The 27,535-nt window shown below is 23.4% G+C and overlaps 5 protein-coding genes across 7 annotated transcripts; 1 reads left to right on the top strand and 4 right to left on the bottom strand.

Annotated features, from left to right (window-relative positions):
- Positions 1 to 1,083: 1,083 nt before the first annotated feature.
- Positions 1,084 to 9,302, bottom strand: LOC122500082 (protein takeout-like). The gene is made up of 4 exons (XM_043608807.1): positions 8,924 to 9,302; positions 3,640 to 3,732; positions 3,126 to 3,407; positions 1,084 to 2,009 (listed from the first exon to the last, which is right to left on the bottom strand). The coding sequence occupies exons 1-4, from the start codon at positions 9,051 to 9,053 to the stop codon at positions 1,705 to 1,707; spliced, it is 810 nt and encodes a 269-aa protein (XP_043464742.1). The 5' UTR covers positions 9,054 to 9,302; the 3' UTR covers positions 1,084 to 1,704.
- A 2,099-nt stretch (positions 9,303 to 11,401) lies between these two features.
- On the bottom strand, positions 11,402 to 13,841 carry LOC122500070. The gene is made up of 4 exons (XM_043608792.1): positions 13,239 to 13,841; positions 12,772 to 12,886; positions 12,395 to 12,691; positions 11,402 to 11,952 (listed from the first exon to the last, which is right to left on the bottom strand). Exons 1-4 carry the CDS (start codon positions 13,272 to 13,274, stop codon positions 11,792 to 11,794), a joined length of 609 nt encoding a protein of 202 aa, XP_043464727.1. The 5' UTR covers positions 13,275 to 13,841; the 3' UTR covers positions 11,402 to 11,791.
- Positions 13,842 to 14,141: 300 nt separating this feature from the next.
- LOC122500058 (F-box/LRR-repeat protein 2-like) lies at positions 14,142 to 20,015 on the bottom strand. The gene is made up of 7 exons (XM_043608774.1): positions 19,845 to 20,015; positions 19,082 to 19,173; positions 18,513 to 18,640; positions 16,029 to 16,297; positions 15,349 to 15,863; positions 14,995 to 15,271; positions 14,142 to 14,926 (listed from the first exon to the last, which is right to left on the bottom strand). The coding sequence occupies exons 1-7, from the start codon at positions 19,918 to 19,920 to the stop codon at positions 14,418 to 14,420; spliced, it is 1,866 nt and encodes a 621-aa protein (XP_043464709.1). The 5' UTR covers positions 19,921 to 20,015; the 3' UTR covers positions 14,142 to 14,417.
- Positions 20,016 to 20,555: 540 nt separating this feature from the next.
- On the bottom strand, positions 20,556 to 22,370 carry LOC122500060. Its single transcript, XM_043608778.1, has 2 exons — positions 22,168 to 22,370; positions 20,556 to 21,302 (listed from the first exon to the last, which is right to left on the bottom strand). Exon 2 carries the CDS (start codon positions 21,299 to 21,301, stop codon positions 20,732 to 20,734), a length of 570 nt encoding a protein of 189 aa, XP_043464713.1. The 5' UTR covers position 21,302; positions 22,168 to 22,370; the 3' UTR covers positions 20,556 to 20,731.
- A 610-nt stretch (positions 22,371 to 22,980) lies between these two features.
- On the top strand, positions 22,981 to 25,841 carry LOC122500059 (reticulocalbin-2). 3 transcript variants are annotated; one of them, XM_043608777.1, is made up of 5 exons: positions 22,981 to 23,773; positions 24,428 to 24,575; positions 24,757 to 25,212; positions 25,301 to 25,491; positions 25,562 to 25,841. In XM_043608777.1, exons 1-4 carry the CDS (start codon positions 23,560 to 23,562, stop codon positions 25,470 to 25,472), a joined length of 990 nt encoding a protein of 329 aa, XP_043464712.1. In that variant the 5' UTR covers positions 22,981 to 23,559; the 3' UTR covers positions 25,473 to 25,491; positions 25,562 to 25,841. The 3 variants fall into 3 exon arrangements, with proteins under 3 accessions (XP_043464712.1, XP_043464711.1, XP_043464710.1); XM_043608776.1 differs by having other exon boundaries at positions 25,301 to 25,486; positions 25,557 to 25,841; XM_043608775.1 differs by having other exon boundaries at positions 25,301 to 25,841.
- Positions 25,842 to 27,535: the final 1,694 nt, after the last annotated feature.

Consider the following 27,535-nt stretch of genomic DNA (forward strand, 5'->3'; position numbering starts at 1 on the left):
ATTTTGGGAGATTTTTTATAATTTTTTGAAAATTTTTTATGATTTTCAATGACTTTTGATGATTTTAGAAGATTTTTTAAAGATTTTTAGAGATTTTTTATGATTTTAGAAGATTTTTAATGATTTTTGATAATTTAAAAAGATTTTTTTGCTGATTTTTAAAGATTTTTGAAAATATTTGATGAATTTTAATGATTTTTGAAGTTTTTTAAAAATATTTGATGATTTTTAGAGATTTTTGATGATTTTAGAAAATTTTTTGAATAGCTTTGAATATATTTGAAGATTTTTGATGATTTTAGAAGATTATTTGATGATTTTTGAAAATAATTCATGATTTTTGGAAATTTTTGATGATTTTAGAAGATTTTTAAAAATTTTTTGAAGATTTTTGATGATTTTTTAAATAATTTTGAAAAGTTTTAAAGATTTTTTATGATTTTAGAAGATTATTTGATGATTTTTTAAAGATTTTTAAAAATATTTGAAGATTTTTGATGACTTTTAATGATTTTTAAAAGATTTTTAAAGAGTTTTGAAGATTTTTGAATATTTTTGATGGTTTTAGAAGATTTTTTATAATTTTTTGAAGATTTTTGATGATTTTAGAAGATTATTTGATGATTTTTGAAGATTTTTGAAAATATTTGATGATTTTTGAAGATTTTTGATGATTTTAGAAGATTTTTTGATGATTTTTGATGGCTTTTGATGATTTTTAAAATATTTTTGAAAAGTTTTGAAGATTTTTTAAGATTTTAGAAGATTATTTGATGATTTTTGAAGATTTTTGAAAATATTTGATGATTTTTGATGATTTTTGAAGATTTTTGATAATATTTGATGATTTTTGATAGTTTCTGATGATTTTTGGAGATTTTTGATGATTTTAGAAGATTTTTGATGACATGATGATTTTTAAAATATTTTTGAAGATTTTGGAAAATATTTGATGATTTTTGGAGATTTTTGATGATTTTAGAAGATTATTATATTTTTGAAGATTTTTGAAAATATTTGACCATTTTTGGTGATTTTTGATGATTTTTTTGTAAGGGTAGGAAACTGTCATGTAAATAAATGAGATATTTTAGAAAGTATGGAGTAAATTTATTTCTTTTTAATTCAAACCTTTTGTCGCTTTTTGACGTTATCGTTTAAAATTTTATTGCTCTGTCAAGTATTTTTAGCGAAAATAAATTTTCAAAACCATATTGTGAACAACGAATTACATAGAATGTGCGGTTTCTTATAATTACTTTTTTTTGCAAAAATATCCTTTCTACTTTTACTTATTTTTTAAACATAAACTAATAATTTTTTTATACAAAATTCGATGAATTTAAAATTGAAAAAAATTTTCTAATAAACACTTTTAATACATATAATACATCAGACATTACATTATATAAGATAAAAATTAATTTTATAACTACAGTCGTTTTCTATTTATATAAATCTTAACTAATTCCTTAAATTATCTCAATTTGGTAGATTTTCGATTGTCTAAATCTCTAAATTAACTACTTATTTAACAAAAACATACTTTAGCAATTATATAATTTTCACATGAAGTACGATTTCAATTTGGAGTGGCCTAATTTTTCCTTATTTACCCTCGATTGTAATAATAATTGCAATGTTGAAAAAGTAAATTTTGATAAATATTACAATTGTGATTTTTAAAAAAATTTTCGAATTTTATTAATTATCTCTTAGCCAAACTTTCATTGGAACTTTAGTAAAGGCTGTATTTAAAAACGATTGAAAATGCTTTGCAATACTTGATCTTGCTGCTGGTTTCATTTCATCGATTATTTCTTTAGCATTTTCATTTAGAAATTTATTCATTGCTTGGCCGAATACATTATTGATTTTTAACTGATCCACCACATTGAATGCGGCTGTGTCTAAATTAAAGTCAACCAGCAGACGTGCTATCCTCATGTAACTAATTCCATCCCTTATTTCTTCGACACCTTGTACTTTGGCGAGGGCTACAACATCACCTGTAATAAAAAAAATAATAAATTTTCATTATCTACAAGAATTTAGCATTTTAAATTACATTAAATTTAAAAAAAAAATTTTTTTATTGTATTTTAAAATTTAGTCGTTTATTATAGAAAAAAACTTGTTGAAAAAGGCATTTGCTTTTCCAAATGGTGTTTCCCCCCTTAAATAGATATTTAAAGCAAGAATAAATTTACTTCTATTAAAGAGAATGATCAATCAACATCTATCTATATAAGGCGTTTGCGATTAATTTTAAACCAATGAAAAAACGATCAAATTGATCTAAATTACTAATCGTATTGATGGGCTGATTTAAGTAGAAAATTTTTTCTTCCCTAACAAAGGAAAGTAGGCCCAGTGCTGCCAAATGATTAAAACGACAAATCTTTAAACTTTTCTTTTCTATCTTCAGAAATCTTTAAACTAAACAAAAAAATTTTTTGGTTATAATTCTCGCAAAAAATATTATTATTTATAAAAAGAATTAAATTCTTCCAAAAAAATGTTATGAAAATAATTTAAAATTCTTAATGAAGAAAGATGAATTAAATTTTTTTGGGGGGGCCACTGTTTTATATTTTTAAAATAACATTTATGTATAGAAATGAATGCTTAATTGCTGAATGGCGCGGTGACATGTTTTTTATAATACACAGGACAGGATATAGAGAGATTGTTGACCATACTGATAGTACTTAATGTCAAATCAATCTCGGGTTGATTGACAATTTACTATTGAGTGCATACATAACATGATTTCTTTTAATTTATTTTTAATTTCATTATCTCGTTGACTTCAAATATAAATGAAGAATTATTAACTTAATCATCATGATTGGAATTGGAAGTTAAATATATAATCATTTTTAATTAATTAATAAAATACATATTAAAAAGTCCTGGGGAATAAATTTTTTTCTTCGATTTTAAAAAAAATTGTGTATTTTGCAAAAAAAAACAGAATTTTTCATCTAATCGTTTGTAATAAAAAATACTCTTTAAAACTGATAATAACATTTTTTTTTAAATTCATTCAACTCTGGCAGTTTTTTTTTATTGACCCCAGTGTTAAAATTCATATTTTTACGTAAATTTAAAACCATTCTTACCGAAAGAAGCCCAAAAGTCGCCTTCACTTTGAATGGGAAATAGAAGGACATTTCCAACCACCTTATAATGTCCTTGCAAGTCAATCTTTGGAATTTTTAAATGAAGATCGAGTCTCAACGTTGTTATGTTTACTCGAACTTTTGTGATGGAATAATTTCCAGGTCCAAAGGCTGTAATATTGGAAAATAGAGCATGTACTCGAACTGCACCCTGATCATTTTTCATTCCCAATTCTGGAATAGTTAACGGCTCGATTGGTGGCAAATCCAAGTCTGATATTCCTGAAAAAATAAATTAGAAAGTAAAATTTTTCATTTCTATCAAAATATTTATTGTTCGTGGCATATGAATGTTTTTTTTTCTTACGTCATGAACTAATTTTGATAGAAATGACACGATTTTTCAAAATTCAAAGATATTTGAATGTTTTTAATGTTTAAATAATGTTGATGAAAAAAAAAAAAAATTTACACTTTTTTTTTAAACTATATATTACTTAAAATTAATACTTACCTTTTACAAGATATGGTCTTAAATGATTGAACGATTTTTGAATGCAAACATCCAGCTTTACGTCAGATTTATTGCATGGAAGAATGTACTCCGCTGCAATCAGAAAAGCAAAAATTAAATATAATATAATAATAATATTAAAAGTGATTAAAAATTTAATAATTAAGTGAACAAAAATAAAATAATTAATTGTGAACAAAAATCAAAAATAATGATTTGTGTTTAACTTCAAAATGTGTTAAAGATAGTGTTAAAGTGAATAAAAAAAAAAAAAAAAAAAATTAAAAAATTATTGTATTTAAGTGAACAAAAATGAAATAATTAATTGTAAACAAAAATAAAACAATGTTTCGTGTTTAAATTAAAAATGTGTTAAAGTGAATAAAAACAAATATAAAAAAATAAAAAACAATGTTTCGTGTTTAAATTAAAAATATCTTTAAATGATTCTTTTTTAGTATAACAGAATAAATGAATAAACCCACTATATAATGTTATAAAGAATAAAATACTATACTATTATTTTTTTAACACGATAATTGAAAAATTTAATTAATACTCCACGATTATATTAAATGCGCATATGATATTTAATAAAGGATATTTTTTTTTATCAATTAGGTGACATTATAAATTGTTGGACTTCCGTCAGGGCAATTTGTTTTCAAGGTAAACAGATTTTAAAATACCTGATCACTGAAAAAAAAAAATCTGATTCAATTAATTTAATAAAAATGAAAACTGGATAACATTTTTTTTTTTGGTAATTCTTATACTTACGGAAAGTGTTCTTTAATTTTTTTCTTTCAATAAAAAATAGTAAAAGAATTCATAATTTAACATATTGTTACTTTATAAAATCGTGATAAATTGATTTAATCCGTGTGAATTACAAAGTGGAAAAATCTTGCGACTTGTATAATTTAATGTAATGAAAAAAAGAGTTAATTAAATACAAGAGACTGAGAGTAAAAAATTTTTGAAACTTTGTCATAATCTTTGTTTACAATCTATTACACTGTTTTACTAAAAAAAAACATGGAATTTTTCAATTTTCACATTTTGAATAAAAAAAAATTTCACAACTTTAAATAAAAATTTTATAAAGCAAATTAGATGTAATGTAAAAAATGCATTACAAATGAAAAAATCAATACTAATTTTCCAGTTAGAAATCCTTTTGAAAATTTCAATTTTACAATCATTTATTTAAAAAATACCAGCCATATTGGATCCGCCATTTTGAATTTTCAAAATCTGATCTTAAGTTCGTTTTCAGACTCAAAAATCATGTCAGAATGTATGGCATATAAAATTAAAGAAGAATTCTCTTTACTTTAGTTGCAATTTATTTTTTTAAGTAGTAAAAATTTACAAATATGAATTATTTGAATACAAAAATTTTTTGCATCGTTTATTTTAGTTTCAAAAGAAGAATAATTTAATAAATGCAGTTAAAATAAATTTCAACTTAAAATAAATAAAATAAATAAAAATTGACCGCATGAACACTGTATGCATAATATAATGTAATGATTGTAATGCGTCTTAAGTGGTTGAATGAAAAGAGCAATAATAACACGAATAAATGAACACAGGAAATAAATCAAGTGACCACCGTAGCAAAGCATAAACACAAATTAAACTACAATTTTGACTGACATGTGAACAACTTAAGATTTATTTTTATAATTAAAAATAATTATATATTAATAATTGCAGTCATCAGATTTTTTAATTTTTTTCATCGACGAGGTCATCGATATGGGCATCGAAAGTATATTTAAAATAACACAAAAATATTTTAAACAGAATTATTTTCTTAAATATTAAAAAAAAAAATTTTTTTAATATTAAAAATAATTTTTTTTAAATATTAAAAAAAAATTATTTTATTTTCTTAATTGAAAGTGATAAAAAAAACGACGCTGCGTCAATGTAGTTGAACCTAGATTTGCAAGTTTGAAATCGCAGATACTTATAGTCAAGTTGCAACCATCACTCACAATACTATTTCTTTCTGTTTCATATTTTAACGAATTTATATTCATGAAATTTTTATGGTCGAATGAATCCTATAATCTATTCCATTTTGCATACTTTAAAAAAAAACGTGATTTTTTTCGACACTTGTATACATTTATATTGAAATGTTTAAAAATTTATTCTACATTTTTCTGCTTTAATTATTGTATAAAAAGTTTTTATATCAATTAATTCAAATAAAAACAATTCTTTTATAACTCTTTTTTATCTCTTTTTTAAAGAAACATTATAAGTTTTAAAAAAATTTTTTTTAAAAAAACCAATGACGACTTTAATTCTTTTTAAACTAAATTACAAAATTTTTGATAATAAATTTTTATTTTAAAATAGAATAATCGAAAAATTTAATTGAAAACAATTAAAAATTTCGTTAAATTTTATTAAAAGAAATTTTATATTTTAAAGAAATTATTATTATTTTTAAAAATAATCTTGCGCAAAGAATATTTAAAATTGGGAAAAAATTATTTAAAATTAATTAAATGTCAACTTAAAAAACAAAAAAAAAAGCAAAACATAGGTACGAGAAAATGAATCATTTTAAATGTGGACAGAATATATGAATTATTCCGTGTGGTAAAACCAAACTTGGAAAATCCCAATCTGCTTTGGATTGCTTCGGATTTCTTCAAAAATTTAATTACTTTTTTCATATTTTTCAAAAATTCAATTATTTCCAAAAGATTTTACGAAAATTTAAATTATTTATTTTCAAAGGGTTTTACCATAAATTTCAATTGTTTGGAAATTTTTCAATTTTATATAATTGGAACACAAATTTTTAGAAATTAAAAATTAATAAATATATTAGCTTTCAACAATTATTTTTAAATATTTAAAAAAAAAATTAATTTCATGAAATTCCTTATGATTTTACCGAAATAGCAGTTATTTTTTAAAAGATTTTACAAAATTTATTGTAAAATCTTTTTAAAAATAACTGCTATTTCGGTAAAAATTTAAATTATTTTTTAATAATTTTATCATATTTTAATTATTTGAAAATTTTTCAATTGTATTATAATTTATAATTAAAGAGAAAATTTTGGAAATGAAACGCAGATAAATAATTATCTTTCAAAAATAATTAAAATTTGGTAAAATTATAAGCAAATTCATAAAATTATTTTTCAAAAATTATTTTAAAATACTTTTTAAAAAAATTAATCTTATGAATTCTCTTATAATTTAACCAAATTTCAATTATTTTTTAAAGTTTTTATCAGATTTCAATTTTTTTTAAAGATTTTATCATATTTTCGTTTTTAAAATTTTTTTCAAATATAATTATTAATTAAGAAACTATTATTTTGAAAATTATTTAAAAATATTTTTATTTTAAATTAATTTCAACAATTTCTTTATTATAATTCTTTAAAAATATTGTACCTTACTAACTTTTACATATATAGTTACAGTTACAATTATTATAAAAAATTAAATTTTTGTATTTAAATATTTATAAATTCTCGAGGAACTTTCGGAAAATTATTATAGAAATATTTGCTCCAGAAATTTAGTTAAAGTTTAGTTGAAAATTGTGTAGAAAATAATTAAAGTTTAGAAAGGATTATATTTGTAAATTTTTAAAATTATTAAATTTGAAAAGGTTTTATTTAAAAAATTTTTTTTTTATCTATTAGCAAGTGAAACTTCAACAGAAGTTTATTCCAGCTGAACAATAGTTTACATACTTAGACACAATAACTGGTAAAAAATATATTGAAAGAAATAGAAACTGTTGGAATAATTTTTAATATACTGGAGTATAGCAAGAATTACCAGACTATCAATGTGTCATATAGTGCCCATACGCTATTAATCAAAATCAATGTCATTTTGGTCCATTTATATTTAAATAATTTAAAATCTGCATTTAATTATAACACTTTTTTGTCATGATATTCTATAAAAACAAAACAATCAAATTTTTTGTTCTACTTTTTTTTTTTTTTTTTTTTTTTTTTGTTCTTGTATTTCATAATTTATATTTGGATTTTTTTCCTTTTCTTTAAACTTAAATTGCGTTATGGTTTATTATATAGTGAAACAGTAAATTTATGATGCATACAGTGTATAAGTTGAAAAATGCATAATTGTAAGAGATTGTGTACTATCAGTTTCAACTCTCACTGATTTTGTATATACACACATAAAAGAGGTTGTGTGTCTTATATACACTTTCACTGACTCATCTGTTTCATTGAGTGATGTGGATGAGAATGTGTCTTGGATAGCTCCAAAGTAGCACTCATATATATATATATATATATATATATATATGAAAGAAACTAATGCTTACTTTAAGTTCATAATACTTTCTCCAGCCAATTCAGCTGAGTAACTTATGCAATCTCTGACATAACCTTCGGCATACCAAGTTACGCCACATTTTCTATTATGCCTTATTCCTTTTTACTGGATTACCATGCCTCAAAATTACTTTACACAAATACACGATTCCATTATTGTTTTCAAATACCAATAGAAAAATTGTTTTTAAATCCCAAAAAAATAGTTTTTTCCCCATTTACAATGTTAATGAAAAAAAAAAAAAAAAATGGGTCTTTTATTATAAGAAAATATTTTAGAATTTAAAACTCATTGTTGATAATTATTTCCAAAAATGGTCAATTTTAACACACGTGATGAAAGGCTAAAAAACTACTGTCTTATTAAAAATTGTGCAATTTTTTGGTAATTGGCAATTAAATTAGAAAGGAAAATAAATAAAAAGAAAATATTTGATTATACGGTCTTTTATAATGAGGAAGACGGGTAATTTTCGAAACGACAAATTGAGTGTATAATAATATAAACAATTTGTTCGTGACTGAATGTCTTTTAAAACAATGTCCAGAAGAAGAAGAAGAAGATGATGACTATATTGTGTAAGAATTTACTTAATGAAAAGTTATTAACGAATTTTTATTTTCATGTCAAGTGTACTTTATAAAATTCTTCGAAAAAAACAATTACTTTTCTTTTCTATACTCAAAAAAAAAACCATTACTTGTCTTCCCTGTACCCAAAAATCATATTTTTGTTCTTTCTTCACCGAAAGAATAATTCTCTAAACCAGAGTTGAAAATATTGAAAAAATTTAAGACTAACTGAATATTTAATGATTTTAGACCGAAAATTCAGTTTAGATTCAATTTTCAGCAACAATTTAAAAAAAAAAATTTTTTTTTTTGAAAAGTGGGGTAAATTTTAAAAAAAGTAAATTTTTTATTACGTGTGTCAAAATTCGGTTCTCTCGATGTCTGATCAAACTTTGTTTGAGCCGTGATAATAGTTTGACCCACAGCACTTTGGTAGTATAATCCCAAAATGAGAATAATCATCATCCTCACTGGTAAACACATTTTAAATTTCAAAAATTGAATAAAATAAATAGTAAATAAAAGAAGTAAAATGGAAACAAATTATATCCAGTGTCTATAGAAGCAAATTCACGGAAAATTTTTAAATTTTCATTATTAAAAGAAAAAAGAAAACAGTCTCTTAATTATTTCTCACGAGCATTTTTGCAAATCACCGGATAATATTTTTTTGTTAAAATTAAGAAAGAAAAAGTGATAATTAATTGGAAAAGAATGAAACGCGATCTTAAATTAAACTAAAGTCGGATCAACTTTATTTCTGTCTTATATGCTAAAACCCCTTCTCTTTAGGTATTCTTTCGGTTGAAAAGGCGCAATACAACATCATTTCTTTCTTCATTTTTTTTATTATATAGAGAACGCGTGGTTATACTCTAAAATGATGAATGCTTCACATTTATGGGCGAGATATTTTATTTGGACGCAATTTTTGAAGGACATTTGTATCTTTTTTAGAATAGCAGAAAAAAATTTAGTTAGTTATATTCGTCACACTATTGTGATTATCAAGAATTATGTCTATAATGGAAGTGTGGATCAAATTAAGTTTGTACAAAAATTGAAGGTACAAAAAATAAATTGATGATAATTAAAAAAATAGAATATGTAAATAAAACTTCTACGATATTTTATTATTTTTTCATTTTTAGCTAAATCCAAAATATAAAGAACCATGAAAGGTAAAAATAGTTTTAAAAAAATAAAAAAAAATTTTTTTTTTAATTTAAAATTCTATATTTTGACTATGGTCTATAATTATCGAATCATGGCCAATGACAAAAATATTTAAAAACCCAAAAATTTCTCTATTTTGGTTAAAATCTTTCGAACCGTGGCCAACGACAAAAATATTTCATCAAAACCATTAAAATTTTAATATTTTAACTATGGTTAAAAACTAGCGATTTTTATTAGTTTAAAGATTATTATGAACATTATCTTATCAAAAGATTATCAATACAACTTTTAATAGAAATTTTAAAAAATTTTGAATTTATAAATTTAATTAAAAAATTAAATTAAATTTGTTAATTGATACACTATTTTCTAAAAAAAAAAAAATCAATTTATAATCATAAGAATTTTAATTAAATTAATTAAATTTATAAATATTAATTATACAATGTACAAGGTCTTAAAAAAACTCTTGTTTGTTTTTTGCCTTTTTAAATTATTTATAACTTTGCTAAAAAATTCAATTAGAATTTTTTTAAAATTTTAATTATTATTTGTTAAATATATATATCTAGTGCGAAAATAAATCGATTGGTGTATATAAACTATTTTACCACAGTATTTATAAAGTTAATCGATATTTTTATTTTTAAAAATAAAATTTTTTTATTTTTTCAAAATTTATTTTTAAAGAATTTAAAACAGATACTCTACAATTAAAAATATAAAAATATAGCAATTAGACTACAAACAAGAAAAAAGTTATAGTATAGTATAGTAAATTTTAAATAAATCAAGCGAATTTAAAAAAAACCGCCATATTGAATCCGCCATTTTAGATTTTGAATAATTATAGAATAATTATGAATATAATTTGACATTCGATTTTCATAATCTATTAATTATGAATAATTATGAATATAATTTGACATTCGATTTTCATATTCTAAAATGTCGGATTCAATATGGCGGTTTTTTTTGTCAAAATTCGCTTTTAAAATTCGGTGACGAAAAAAATTTCAAACTTCGGTTACGGATGTAACCAAAGATCGTAGGAAACTTAAAGTAAATAGTTTTCAAGCGAATCTAGTGAAAATTTAATAAAAATCGCTCCATATAAGATCCGCCATTTTGAAATTTAGAAATTTAAATTTTGAACGAAAACAAAATAATTAAAAAATTAGAAAATGTTACATAAGTATTAAAAATATTTTGAACTATTTGTAAAATGTAGATTCTCCTAACATCTTATAACAGTATTTTCAAAACCAATAATAAAATATTCGAACAATTAGAAAATAAATCGAGAAAAAATTACAAAAAAATTTTCTCGTATTTTTATGAACTAAGGTTCATAAACCAATTTGTATTTTTTAAAAAATAATTATTAAATAAGCATCACGATATGGCCTCTCGTATAATCACTTAGATCTCCATATAAGGCATGACCTTTGAATCAAGTTGTTATTTTTAAAATTAAAAAAATCTAAATTTGGATAACATACTGTGCTAATTTACGTATAATATAATATAGGTATATAATATATATTTCCAGGAAATTTGATGATATAATAAAGTCGGGAAACGAGAACAAAGAAAAAAAATTTTATGTTTATGATAATATGTAAATCTTTACTATAATGCGTCATTAACCTGTAACAGTCGAATTTGTTCTTTATAATGTAAAACAGTTTTTAAAAAGTGTTTAATTAATTTTCATGTGTATAAAGGGGGTTTTTTGTGTCAATTTGAAATTTTTAAAATTTGAATTCAAACGTCTTTTTTCACAAATTTTTATCTTCTGGTTCTACCAGCTACGACTTGGGTTCATAAAGATTAAAAGTACTATAATAATAAATGTTTTGGTACAACAAAATAGTTTTTTAATTAATTTTTTTTTCATTGTTTAAACAAATATCAGTTTATTTTTTTAGATATAATTAAAAAATAATTAATTATTTATTCCATTAGTTATAGACATCAAAAAGTATAAATTTTCAGTAATTAATTTCTCGGATATAAAAGTTTATTGGGTTATAATTTTATTAAATTTTTCGATATTCAGGATCACCGGGCCATGGACCATTTGGTCCGGGAGATCCAGTTGGCCATGGACCACGTGGTATTTCAGTCGTTGTTGTTGGTCTTTCTGTTTTTACCGTAACTTCAAGATCCTTATGTAGTTTCCTGGGTACTGGAGAAAAATCTGTAAAACAATGTTTTATTAATTTAAATATTTTATCAAAGATTAAACTTAGAAAAATTTATTTTATTCACTAATGACCAAATTAAAAAAAAAAAAAAAAAAAAAAAAAAAAAAAAACTTTTTTTTTAAATCTTGATTTATAGAATTTAGGTTTTACAGACTCGAGTAGTGTCACAGACTTGCAACATTCATAGAACACAACGTGTAAAAACTGTGGGTTCCTATTTTTTTTTTTTTTTTTTTCAGTATTAGATTTCGTTTTTCTTAACAAAAAATCTTGATAAAATTTAGGTTCTAAAGACTCGAGTAGTCACAGGACTTGCAACTTTGATACAACAAAACGTGAAAAATTTGTAGGTTCCTAAAAAAATTTTTTTTTTTTTGACACAATAGAGATTTTTTTTCAACATTTCGATAAATTTCGAATGTTCTACTTAAATACCTGTATAGTTTTCACAATTCGATGGAAAATGTAAATTTTCCCAAGAAGTTGGTGTTCCTTGTTGAGGATTGAATGGTTGCTCTTTGTTTGCCGAAGGTAAATCATCATAAAGCACATTAACTTCTCCTCTAGGATGTATCACTCGATATCCCCAACTATCACTAATATAGAAAATTACTGTAAAATTTCCATGGGCATTGATGTAACCATAACAACCATAAGTTATTCCTTTAATGTCTTTAACTTGATGGTGAAACTGATTGTGGAAATTTACATTGTATCCATAATTAAAAGTATCTGCATAATATATTTATATTAAAATGATATTTAATTTATATTAAAATAATATTTAATCCATAAAGGACGATTTTACTCACCCCGATTAAAATTTTGATTTAAATATTGTTCTTTTTGTGAATCTTTAATAAGTTCAATCGATTCATTTATATCCTCTTCTTCTGCTATTTTTACATTTAAAGCAAATATCTGAAACTAATTAACAATTTCTAAGAAAATTTATTTTTAATTTATTTTTGAATAAGTGTCAAATGATCACTCCACCCATTACACTTCACTTACATTCCTTATGGAATGTAAAAATTTCACTAAAACTACATCTTAAAAAAATATTAAAATTATTTTCTACTTGTGATTCTTAATTTTCATAAATATTAAATCCAATGTCGTTAAATTTAAAGTAGAATTAATTATTTTTCCCTTAATTTCTTATGCGAATAATTAAAGACTTCGAAGCACCGATAAAATTTTTACAACTTCTATTAAACTTGACAAAATTAAAAATTCTGAATATTTACAAATTAAAAAACAAAATTTTTTTACATACCATTGCAAAAAACACCATAAACAGATGTAAAAGCATTATTAAACTTATTGTTAATTATAACTATTTTTTATAATTGTAAAATTTTTAAAAATTACGTATTCACCAGTCAAGAGGCGACTTGAGGACTAAAGTTATGAATAAATATATATTAGATTTTATGCTAACAGGATTCAGCATTTATATTAACGATTTATTTCGCACTGTACTTCGACCTTTTCTCGCACTCGTCCTCTTAGTTTCCTTTATTTCAATATGACTCATTAAACACATATACTAAATCTTTATATAAAGATTACACTAATTGAAGATACAATTATTTTTTTTTTTTGTTCAATTAATTTATAGGCATCATTTTATCAATATAAATATATCTACTAGTAAAAATAATTAAATAAATTTTATGTACACACAATTTGTTATGATAAGTATGCGGGTAGTTAATTTTCAAGTTCAAGGTTCTGTTGTTACAAAACTAATAAACGTGCTAAATTAGAAATTAATATTGCGTATTCCAAGAGAGACATAAGTTAAATTTTTTTTTTCGTTGTTTTTTACAGAGAAAAATGTGACTAATAAAATAGTTTTATCAGAAGTAAGGAGTGTCTGTGTTAGAAAAATATATTTACTGGAAAATCATCTTCTTAAAAGTCTTGATAAATTTAAATAATATAAACTAGTTTAAGCATTATGCAAAAAAGATTTCTGATATGGAAAAATATTGCATATGGATGTTATCTTATTTTAATGTTTAGATAATGTTTAATGTTTTATATTAGCGAGAAAATAAGTTATCAGATGTACTGGAAATTTTATTTTCATGAAATAATCAACTGATGCGTGAAATCTATGGCTGTATTTTTGGAACAGAAAGTTGGAAAGTATTTGAAATAATCAAAAATTAGATTTACAAGAAGTCTTCAATTTTTTAATAGAATTAGGCAGTATATTTGTATAATTGTACAAGTTTATTATAAGGAACATAAAATAACAATTGACGTTATGACATAAAAGTTCAAAAACAAATTATTCGTTAAATATTATTTTGTAATTAACTCTTTACATAAATTAAAATCTTCATCTTTACAATAACTGTAAATGATAACGCAGGCCTTTAATATTCCTTAATTTTTTAAATATTCTTAAATATTCTTAAATATTCTTAAAGTTCTGAAATATTATCTAAAATTCATGAGAACTGTTTGATGACCAAGAGAGATTATCAAAATCATCTTCATAGTCCGAATCATCATAATCGTTTTCTTCGGGAAAAAAGTAATGATCAAAATCAGGTCTCAAGTGTTTTATACAAAGATCAACATTTATAAGCTGAAGAAAAGGTGAAACCTCTTTAACACTACCAACATCAATTCCTGAACTTCCAATAAATACTTTTAGAATAATTCCATTTGTTCGACTTTCAGTATATCTTATGGCGCAATCAATCCAATTATTCGTGACACAATTACATCCGGAAATGTCCAGTAATTCTAATTTAGTTGCCATAAACGCAAGAGTACATAAACCCATATCCTTAATATCCGGACAACCTCGGCATTCTAAAATTCTTAAACTTTGTAGATTTCCTAAATGCTGATCCGTTACTTTTCCCAGATAGCTTATTATTAATACTTCTAATTTTGGTAAAGTGACCAGACCTGCAATACCATTATCAGTAACTGCTTGACAACCTAAAAGAAAAAAGAAGCTGAGATTCTATTTCTATTTAAAAACAATTACTTTGGGAATAGTAGGTTACCATTAATATCAATTGATTTCAATTGTTTGCAGCATTCACTGACGACTAGTAAACAATCGTCCGTTACTGAAATATTCTGTCCAAGATTTAGTTTCTCTAAATTTACTAATTCGGCAAGATTCTTTAAGGCCTGCGATGATAGCATTGGAAAGTACCCGCTTAATTCCAAATTCTTCAGACTATTTGTACGTAAACGTAGTGCTTGCACTACACTATCGTTAAAACTCACGCAAGTTTGTAGCGTAAGTGAATGTAAATTATCAAATTTCTTTAAAGCCTGAAATTTATTTGTTTTTTTTTAATTAAAATAATGAATAGTGAAAATGAATAGTTTGCCAAATAATATCAACTTACATTTAAAAAGAAACATGGTGACACCATATTACATTCGGAGAGAATAATTTCCTGTATTGAATCCTTTGGCAGGTATGAAAGACATTTTCCAGTCAAACAATTAGAGCTAATTTTTAAATACTTCAATTCCTTGTTTTTAGTGAAAAGTTGTAGTAAATCGTTGTCACATGAATTTGAACATGAACCCAAGGACAATTTCGTGATATTTGAGCAATTTGCAGTTAGTGCAAGTATACCAGAGGATGATACGTTTAATGACGATAAGTCAATTGACTGGAGATTTGGACAAAATTTACTGACAATTGTTAAAGTACTCTGACTCAAACGATGTAGGGGTTGTGAAAAATCGATGTGATTCAAAAAGCGACCACATCGTAGTAATACTTTTCTCAGAGTTGGTGTATCGACATATTTCTTTTTATTTTTGATCGTGAAACCCCAAGTTGTTTGAGATAAATCTAAAGTTCGAAATCCACGCCATGCTTCTTGACATACTGCACGCCAACGTTGACAAACTAAAGAGGAAGTTAAAAATTTTCAAACAAATAGAATCCCAATTGATCCAACTCTCAGTTAACTTTACAACTAAGGAAGTGGATCAATTGAAAATTAAATTAAATTAAAAATTAGAACAATTAAAAAAACTAATTCTACTTTTCGTTAGGATGTTGATTTCTTACCACTTTCTATTTTAACTCTATCTACAATGGGAAGATAATGAAATATGTGAATTAGGCAATCATCATTTAGTCTATGAATTGGAATTGTATCATCTGTCACGTAACTTGTCTCTAAATTACTACTATCATCAGTTTCTTTTTCTTTCTTTTTAAAAGAATTTTTTTTTATATTCTCTATACTGTCGGGTTGATGCCAGGAATCTGCAGGCATTACCCTCAAATCCCGATTATGTAAATGAATTAATTTGTTATACCCATCTTCTCTAGCTCTGAAAGAAAATAAACTATTGAAAACTAGAAGAGAAAAAGCTTTGCTATTAAATGATAGCAGAACATCTTAAATTTCTTTAAGTTATTTAAGATATTCTTCGAAATATTATGTTCAAAATATTTAAGATATTGTTTAAGATATTTAGGATATTGTTTAAGATATTGTTGTAGATATTGTTCAAAATATTGTTTAAAATATTATTTAAGATATTGTTTAAGATATTGTAATAGATATTGTTCAAGATATTGTTTAAAATATTGTTTAAGACATTTAAGATATTGTTATAGATATTAAAGATATTGTTTAAGATATTTAAGATATTGTTATAGATATTGTTTAAGGTTGTGTTTAAGATACTTAAGGTATTTAAAATATTGTTTAAGACATTGTTTAAGAAATTTAAGATATTGTTATAGATATTGTTTAAGATTTTTATGATATTGTTTAAGATATTTACGATATTATTTAAGATATTGTTTAAGATATTTAAGATATTGTTATAGATATTGTTTAAGATATTTAAGATATTGTTATAGATATTGTTTAAGGTTGTGTTTAATATACTTAAGGTATTTAAGATATTGTTTAAGACATTGTTTAAGAAATTTATGATATTGTTATAGATATTTAAGATATTGTTTAAGATATTTAAGATATTGTTATAGATATTGTTTAAGGTTGTGTTTAAGATATTGTTTAAAATACTTAAGGTATTTAAGATATTGTTTAAGACATTGTTTAAGAAATTTAAGATATTGTTTAAGATATTTACGATATTATTTAAGATATTTAAGATATTGTTATAGATATTTAAGATATTGTTTAAGGTTGTGTTTAAGATATTGTTTAAAATACTTAAGGTATTTAAGATATTGTTTAAGATATTTACGATATTATTTAAGATATTTAAGATATTGTTTAAGATATTGTTATAGATATTTAAGATATTGTTATAGATATTGTTTAAGGTTGTGTTTAAGATACTTAAGGTATTTAACATATTGTTTAAGATATTGTTTAAGATATTGTTTAAGATATTTAAGATATTGTTATAGATATTTAAGATATTGTTTAAGATATTTAAGATATTGTTATAGATATTGTTTAAGGTTGTGTTTAAGATATTGTTTAAAATACTTAAGGTATTTAAGACATTGTTTAAGAAATTTAAGATATTGTTTAAGATTTTTATGATATTGTTTAAGATATTTACGATATTATTTAAGATATTTAAGATATTGTTTAATATATTTATGATAATGTTATAGATATTGTTTGAGATATTTAAGATATTGTTATAGATATTGTTTAAGATATTTGAGATATTGTTTAAGACATTGTTTAAGAAATTTAAGATATTGTTATAGATATTGTTTAAGATTTTACGATATTGTTTAAGATATTTACGATATTATTTAAGATATTTAAGATATTGTTATAGATTTTTAAGATATTGTTTAAAGTTGTGTTTAAGATATTGTTTAAGATACTTAAGGTATTTAAGATATTGTTTAAGACATTGTTTAAGATATTTAAGATATTGTTATAGATATTGTTAAAGATATTTAAGATATTGTTATAGATATTGTTTAAGGTTGTGTTTAAGATGTTGTTTAAGATACTTAAGGTATTTAAGATATTGTTAAAGACATTGTTTAAGAAATTTAAGATATTGTTATAGATATTTATGATATTGTTTAAGATATTTACGATATTATTTAAGATATTGTTTAAGATATTTAAGATATTGTTATAGATATTTAAGATATTGTTATAGATATTGTTTAAGATATTGTTTAAGGTTGTGTTTAAGATACTTAAGGTATTTAAGATATTGTTATAGATATTGTTTAAAATATTGTTTAATATACTTAAGATATTGTTTTAGTAATTAAAATATTGTTTAAGATATTTAAGATATTGTTTAAGATATTTAAGATATTGTTTAAGATATTTAAGATATTGTTTAAAATATTTAAGTTATTGTTTAAGACAGTTAAGATATTGTGTAAGATATTTAAAATATTGTTTAAGATATTTAAGATATTCTTTAAAATATTTAAGATATTCTTTAAGAAATTTAAGATATTCTTTAAGATACTTCTGTATGCAATGTAGCTTTTCAATTATTTTTATTCTTTGACAAAATTAAAGTACTTTCTATACTTTAAACATTGAATTAAAACCGGTTGGGTGTATAAAATTACATTTACCTTAAAGCATCTTCAACATTATTAAATGTTACAAAAGCGTATTTATTTTTGCTAACGTTCCTTTTCAGGTAACACCCATCTAATTTTCCATACTTGGAAAATATCTTTTCTAAATCTTTATGGGTTGTCTGAAAAAAATGCGCAATGATTATGAAAAAGCACCTAAACTTGGAGTATATTTCTTCACCCTTTTTTAGTGAAATATTTTATGACTTAAGGATAGGATATTTCAGAGTATGGACGTTTTTGCAACTTTTAAATCACCTTATATGGAGAACTTACAGGGCTCGAATCATAGTGAAAGTTTTTAAAAATACGGATGTATAATATAAAATAATTGAATTATTTAGAAGAAATTTATCAAAAAATTAGTAAATAATTTTGAATTCTTGTGAAATTTTTATTAATTTTTGAAAATAATAGAATTTTTGCGAAGAATTTTAATACATTTTGAAAATAATTGAATTTCCGAAATTATTTGTATGATGGTAAAAATGATATATGTAGAAGGAGAAAGATGTGTTTTTTAACTAATGAAACATTTTCATTCAATAAAAAATAATACTAACCCTTTGAGCTATGTTGCCAATAAATAGTTTCCGAATTGGAATTCCATCCTTAGTGAGTGAAAAAGCATCTTCGTTACTGGATAAGTCATAATCTGAAAAAGAAAATTCAATCGTGAATTTAGAATATTAAACGATGTAAGATCGTAATGATTGTAAAGATGATTGTTTTTAAAAATTCAAAATGGCGGATCCAACATGGCGGCTGAAAAAGATAAAAATCACTGCAACATTGGCAACATTGCAGCAAGTTTAAAAAAACGACTATTTTACATTTCGAACTTTTTTAATATTTTGAATTGTTAATCATGGAACATCTTAAGTTTTGAAGTTGCACTTAAGTTCATAGGAATTAATTTCATATTAACATTCAAAAATCGAAAAATTAAGTTCCTAATAAATTTTGTTGCTAAAATAAATAAATAAAATAATTTATTTTTAAGATGCCTTATTTTCTCAGAGAATGACTCTAATATGAAAAGTAGTTTTAGCATTTAAATTATAAAATGAATCTTATTTTAAAAATAAGAATTAATAAATTTTGGGTCTGCTGTTCTTCCGATAGGGTTATAGTTTTAGATCTGAATTTGTAATGTGTATCACCTTTAAATAATTTAGTAACACATGTAAACAAAGCTAAATATTATGTTCTAATTCAAACTCAACTTTTCATAGAAATAGTATATAGCATAATAAAAGAAAACAAAGAAACAATCTTTTGAGTGTCGAATCTTTAAATTATGAAAATATTTTTAAAAAAACTTACCGTCTTGTGATAGAATACTTAAACGATGAAGATAATCTAAATAATATTGTCCTGGCTTTCCTATATCTTCGTTCATTTTTTTTATTTCTCCTTTACGAGGGATTTTTGTAGTACATTATTTTTTTCTAAAACTAAATAGTAAATTCGTCATGAAGTATCTATCAACTATATTCAACTCTGACCTTTCTGACGGAAAAAAGTGTCTTTTCTAGTGAATTACACTTTGAGCTGCAAAATATTGTCACCAGGGCAGCGCTACACTACACGACTCCGATTCTTATTTTTTTATTCAAACTTTTTTTTTAATTATTTCATTCATCAATTTTTCCTAACTTATCGTAATTAAATTTTCCAAAAAAAAATATCGAACTTAATTTATTTTGAAAATTGTAAAACATTTAAAAACAAAACCATGACAATTTAAAAAAAAAAGCTTCTCTAAATAAATAATTTTTTAAAACTTTCGGAAAATTCTTCGAGAATTCAATTATTTAAATACAAAAATTCAATTTTTTATAATAATTGTAACTGTCCATGTTGAAAAAAATTATTATGGGTTTAAATATATTTTCAAAAAATTATAATAATGAAATGCTTAAAATTAATTTTTTTTAAATATTTTAAAATAATTTTTGAAAGTTTTTTAAATATAATTGAAAAATTTCCAATGACGAGAAATTTCGCTTTTTACAAAAATGAGTAATTTTAAAATTTTGTGATTAAAAATAACTTATCTTTATTATCATATGATTATTAACTTAAAATATAATTTCACATGTATAAACAAAGTAAATAGTACAGAATTAAATAATTTCAGACAAATGTAAACGAATAAAAATTTGTAGTTACAATTTTTTAATTTCGATTTTACATCAAAATTTACAAAATCAATCGATTTGCTTTTTAGGCATTGCTGCAATTTCAGCAACTGTGACTTTCGAATCCATTTGAATGAGTGTTTCAGAAATACTGTTAATTATAGAATTGTATTTATCAAATAACTCGTAAATTTCGCTATTCAATGCCTTTGATTCTTCATTCAATGGCAAATATTTAAGCGTCAAGCTATTTAATTTTTTCGCCAATTCAGGCGCTTCTTTCATACTTTCTATTTCAAGGGAGGGATTTAATTTTTCAATTTCTGTTAATAATCTCAAATTTTCCTTTATTTGCGACTCAGAAGCGAAAATATATTCTAATTTAGCGTCAATTTGCGAGCCACAATCTTCAAAATTTGGATCTAAATAATTAGTCAATTCCGGTAGTCGATTAATTAAAGCATTTGTACTCTCGCGGCCAGAAAGCGCTGACGATATAAATGTATTTACATTCAGTAGATTTTCAATAACTGGAGTTTCTGAAAATGTTTCCTCAGCTTCTGATAATGAAACATTTCCGTAAACTTGCTTTTCAACAGCTGCAACTCGTTCCTCTAATATTTGAAGACTATTCGACATTCTGAAATGAAATATTAGGAAATTTTTTTTTTATTTTGCAATTTCGATAAATTTAATAATGGGGGTCAAATTAAATTGAAATTAACATCGGTCTTTTTGTCGAAAATTGTTGATAAAATTCTTCAAATGACTAATTATTTTAAAATTTTTTGATAAAAGGTTTGTAAGAATTTAGTAGGTTTCAGTGCATTAATTTTAAAATTCAAAACATTTGAAAAAGAAAATATAAAAAAGTTAAGCAAACAAAAACTAACTTCAAACTGCAAACAGATTCAAACACAAAAATATTAATTTATTTCTTTGAAATTGCTTGTGAAATTTAATTTATAATATTTTAGAAAAAATTATAACCAAAATCTAAAGAAATTTTTTTTGACTAGTTTAAAGATTTCTGAAGATAAATTTGAAGATTTATTGTTTTAATCTGGCAGCACTGATTGTTCGAGAAATCGTGAAACAAAATTTCTTGTAAATTTGGAAAAGCTTTTGTCATTCTTGACAATATTTCTTACATAACCTATAATATTTCCATAGTGGACAAATAGACCCATATTAATAATGGTAAAGTTTGTCAAAGTCTTACAAATTTGACTCTTCGAAACCAGAAATATTAATTTTACTTCGTATTTCTTTAAAAAGATGGATTTTTGCAGCTGTCTCATTATTCGATTTGTTTAGATATTCAAAGAAAGCATTTAGAACGGGTACGAATTTGTAGCATTTACGGCTACGAGTTTAGAATCTCATTTTATTGCATTATATAACTATAATACAAATTTAATTAAGTTTGATAATAAATAAAAAAAATTTGTCATCGGTAGATGAAAAAAATGTTTTTTGAAAATATAATTTGTTGAGAAACTCACTTTCAAGAATACAAGTATTCACAGTTTGATTATTAATGCATAAAATACTTTTTATAGGAACAATCTTTTGGCAATTTTAATGCAAATGTTTAACGATTTGAATAGGTAATTATCCTGTGTATCTAATTCAATTCTTCAAATTCTAACAGGAATTCTGATTCCAAATAATTCTCAATCAAAACAACTTTTCTTTATGTCAAGCATAGAGTATTCGCTACCTAGATAGTACGACTCATAGTCTCTTACACTTAAAATATGTCGACCTTGAAGACTCTTGAAACGTATCAGTTTCTGTCCGCAGCGTCACTACTGTCACTAGGTTGGAAAAAGAAATTTTTTAAAGAAAAGTGTATAAACTGTATAAATTTATAAGTTTTAATAATAAATTTAATAAATTTCTTTATAAGTTTCTCGATATATATTTTTTCGTATATACTTTTAACCTATTTAAAAAAATAGGTTCTTTATTTACAAAAATGTTATTTATTTATTCTAACGAAATTATATTGTTATTGAATTATTTATTATTTATTTTTATTTATTCGTTTTATTTATTTTAATTATTAATTAATTTAATTATTAATTTATTTATTAAATTTCACTAAATAATTTGTTAAAGCTATTGAATATAAAATTCTTAATTAATTGATTTGGTTAATGAACAAAATAATTTTATCTTTAAAATTCAATACATGTTTTCAATCTTATTATATTATAATGAAATTAAAAAAAAATTGAAAAAAATATATTTTTTGAAAACTCCCGCCTTTTTTAGCCAAACTCATAGCTCTCTATTCTAAACAAGTGATCACTTTCGTAAACACTTCTATCGCTACGGACGACATTTTACTGTACTGAAAGTTTTCAAACCCTAGTTTTTCATGTATACAACTGTGCTTCCGGAGTAAACAATCCAAAAGATATTTAAAAATTTAAACTAATTAAAATGTGTAAATTCTCTACCCTTTAAATAAAAGTGTAAAATATTAATTTCAACGAAAGTTACCATTTGTTAAATTTCAATCTAAAACAGCACACTTACAAAATTATTAAGAATTTCTATAAATATATAATTTCTGCTTAAAATTTTAAGTTATAAATAGATGTGTTTAAAAAAAAAATATTGACATTTTCTCTCTTTCTGTCTAGCCATAGCTGTGAATAGCTATTTTACAATTGCTTCCGGCTTTAGACTCTCGATTAATTCATTCATAAACACGATCAGGGTTTGAATCCCTAAGTTGACATATAGCCTCTGAAAGTGTTGCACGCAGTAATTTAATGTTTATAGATTAATAAATCTGCTTTTTAAGTATTAATAAATCTGTTATATTTAAATTAATAAATCTGTTTTTAAATTAATAAATCTGTTTTATTAAAGTGTTGTAAATTATGAAGAAGTATAAATATTTGGGATTTTTGATTTATTGTTTAAATTTTATTGACATTTCACAAATATTTTGTGATGCTGCATCAGCACATATACATCATCATAGAGAATCGTTTGAGAAAGAAAGAACTGAAGATGGTGCATTTAATCCAAGAAGTAATAATCATTATGTGAATGGCGAACATCATCAAGAATTTGACCATGAAGCTATTTTGGGTAAGTAGACAATTATTATTTTTTACTTACAGAACCTCGAAGTAGTGATAAGCACATCAAGACAAGATTATTATTTATATATGTTGATTTTTAATAATTCTTGATCTGCTTTGTTGATTTAAAGTCAGAGATTTAATAAGAATTGAAAAATATTTTAAGGGTGCCCCAACATGGAATTTGTAAAATGCAAAGATCTTTTATTGTAAGAGGCGAAAGGCTGTGGAATAAGCTTTCAAATAATATTCGAGATGCAACTACAGTAGAACCTCGATTATCCGAGGTAATGTGGGGAAGAGGTACCTCGGATAATCGAAAACTCGGATAACACGGAACCAATGAAAATTTCAAAATTTTAAATTATTTTTCATGTGTTTAAAGTGTTAGAATAATATTAAATGACAAAAATGGACGAAATTTTAAATGCAATGATCACAAATAGTGGTTTTGTAAAATTTATTTTCCAAATTTAGTCGCTCGATCCGTTTTATCCGAGTTATTCCACATTATCCGAGCATGTTTAGTGCCTCGGATAATCCGGAATCTCGGATAATCGAGGCTCGGATAACCGAGGTTCTACTGTAATCTTAATTTTTACAAGACTGCTAAATTACTTACTATTAATTTTTTTCTAATTTCTTCAATGATCCCAAACAGGAAGTGTTAAAGCAGCTGAAGAATTCGACAAATTACCAAAAGAGGAATCGAAAAGAAGATTAGAAATCCTCTTGACCAAAATGGATCGGAATAAAGACAAGTACATTGAAAGGAATGAATTAAAATCATGGATTCTTCGATCCTTTAGGTAAGATCTTACATTGGGGGCCCGACAACGTCTTTGTTCTGGGAAAGTTTGTAAAACGTTTTTAGAGCATAAAAAGTTTTTAAAACGTTAGGTGGAGGACCTGAAATGTTCTAAAAACGTTTCAGTGCCCACAGGGTTCCTAAAGGTTTTTTAAAATAATAATTTTTTATTTTTTCCACAGTATGTTGTCAGCCGAAGAGTCACAAGATCGATTTGAAGATGCAGATGCAAATGAAGATGGAAAAATAAGTTGGGAGGAGATTCTTCAAGACACATATGGCTCGGATTCGGAAGATTTGGCAATTGATGATAAATTAGTGAATGATGATAAAATGACCTTTGAAGCTGCTGATTCCAATGGCGATGGTTATTTAACAGCTGAAGAATTTAAAGCCTATACACATCCTGAAGAAACACCAAAAATGTTTCCTTTACTATTGAAACAAGCAATTGCCGATAAGGATACAAATAATGATGGTTTCATTGATTTTCAAGAGTTTCTTGGTAATAGAGCAAAGGGCGAGGATAAAGAATGGTTATTAGTTGAAAAGGAAAAGTTTGATCATGAACATGATAAAAATCAGGATGGTAGGCTGGATGATGGGGAAATTCTTTCCTGGTTGGTGCCAAGCAATGAGTAAGTATTTTATATGGTGATTTTTAATTTAATATTTTCAATTTTTCCAATTTTGTTTCTTTTTAATAAATGAAAATGAAATTTTCAGTGACATTGCAACTGATGAAGTGGATCATTTGTTTGCGGCCGCAGATGATGATCATGATAATCGTCTGTCGTATGAAGAAATATTAGATCATCATGATACATTTGTTGGAAGTGAAGCAACTGACTATGGAGATCATTTACAAGATATACATCGCTTCGAAGATGAACTTTAAAAATAATTTATAATTTTAGGATAAAAATATTTTCTAAAATATTAATATTTTCTGAAATATTAAAATTTTCTAAAATATTAATATTTTAGAAAATTTTAAATCTCTATATTGAAAACACCACGCGGACTTTGGTTTTGAATTAATTTAATTCTAAACTGTTTTTTTAGCGCCTCCAGGTGATTTCAATGTGGAGTTTAAAAAATGACGAATGAATGTGACGTAATTTTAAGTTTTAATTAAAATCTATATAATTAATTTAATATATAGTAAATTTGACTGATTCACTTTTTGTAAGACTCACATTATTATTTATTGTGCAGTATGTTCTTTGACCAAAGTAAATATGAGGAGTTATTTCTCAAAATTTTACAAAAGTGTTTTATTTTCCAAAATTATTTTTCAAGTTCTAGCTTCTATTTGCTTTAAATTTTATTTTTTCTATTTTTTAATCAACAGCTTAGAAGAAGAGGAAATAAAATTTTAAAAATTTCAACTTCTGAAATTTAATAATTTCTAAAAATTAAATCTATAACCCTTCCGAAAATTCAATTATCTTCTACAATTATCTTATATTAATTTTTAATCTTACGAAAGTTCTTCGAGAAATTCAATTATTTAAATACAACAATTTAATTTTTTTACAATAATTAAAACAGTCCATTTTTCATTAAAAAAAAATTTTTTTTTTTAATTTTTAAAAGAATTTTTCAAAACTTTTTAATAGAGAAATTCGTAAAATTAACTTTTTAAAAATATTTCTAAATATTTTTTGAAAGATAATAGTTTTACAATTACCTATCTACTTAATTTAAAAATGTCAAAAAAAAATTGAAATTTGGTAAAATCTTTTTTTTTATATTTCCTTTTGTTTTTTTATCATACCAACCCCACATAACCTTGGAGTGCGGAATCCAAGGTATCTGTAGGCAGATTTCCCAAAAGTCCCTAAGCAAAAAAAAAATAAATAAATAAAACAATTCTAAAATTTAGTTTTTTATAAATATTGTTATGTAATTTTGCGAAAATAATTAAAGAATTTAAAAGAAAATAATTTTTTGAAATTTTTTTTTTTATTAAAAATTTTGAATTATTTTAATATTATTTTTAGAACCCAATTTTCATTAATTTTCATTTTTATTGAATTTACACTTGAATAAATTCATTAAAATTTTTTAAAATTTAATTATTTACAAAATTTTCGAGAATTCAATTATTTTTAAAATTTTTAATTAAAATTGTTCAAAAGTTAATTTTTAAAAATTGTAATACAATGCTTTGAAAAAATTATTTATTTCCAATTAAATTTTACAAAATTTCAATTATTCAAAATCTTTTTAATTGTATATTTCAAAAATTAATTTAAAAAAATTATTCAAAAATAAATTTTCAAACATTTTTATATAGTTATGCTTTTCAATAAAAATCGAAATATGTTGAATTTTTGTACTAAACATATGGTATTTTGTCGCAGAATTTGGAAGAAAAGTCGAAAAAGTCGCAATTTTTTTAATATAAGTCGATAAAAGTCGCATTATTTGAAAATAGTTCACAGCGCATGCGCATAAATGTATTACGTGTGAATTTGTTTTTTTTATTAAAAACTTTTTATTTTACCTACTTTTCAATACGTGACATTTTTTTCTCTTACTATTCAAAAAAGTTTTAAAAAATAAGTATAGAATTTTTTTCAAATTTAAATTTTATGGGTAAAATAGTTTTTTTTATAAATAAACAATTCTTTTGTTTTTGTAAAATTCAATATATCTTTAAACAAAATTTGAAATTTGTATTCAAGACAAAAATAATGCCGGTAAAATCATTGAAATCGGTCAAAAATTTTCTGTGAAATTAATTTTTTTAAAAAATAGTAAAAATATTCAATTTTCAAAAACAAAATTAAAAAATTCTTTTTTTCTTTTTGCAAAATCCTTTTTCTTATAAAATGCTAGTGAAATGCGGTCTTCAGGGCCGCTAATTACGAATATAAAGTCAGATTTTCAAAATTCAAAATGGCGGATCCAATATGGCGGACAGTTTTTTTTTAAATGTTCAAATTTGCATAA

Source organism: Leptopilina heterotoma, unplaced genomic scaffold (assembly GCF_015476425.1).
Source record: "Leptopilina heterotoma isolate Lh14 unplaced genomic scaffold, ASM1547642v1 Lhet_181, whole genome shotgun sequence".
Taxonomy (NCBI): domain Eukaryota; kingdom Metazoa; phylum Arthropoda; class Insecta; order Hymenoptera; family Figitidae; genus Leptopilina; species Leptopilina heterotoma.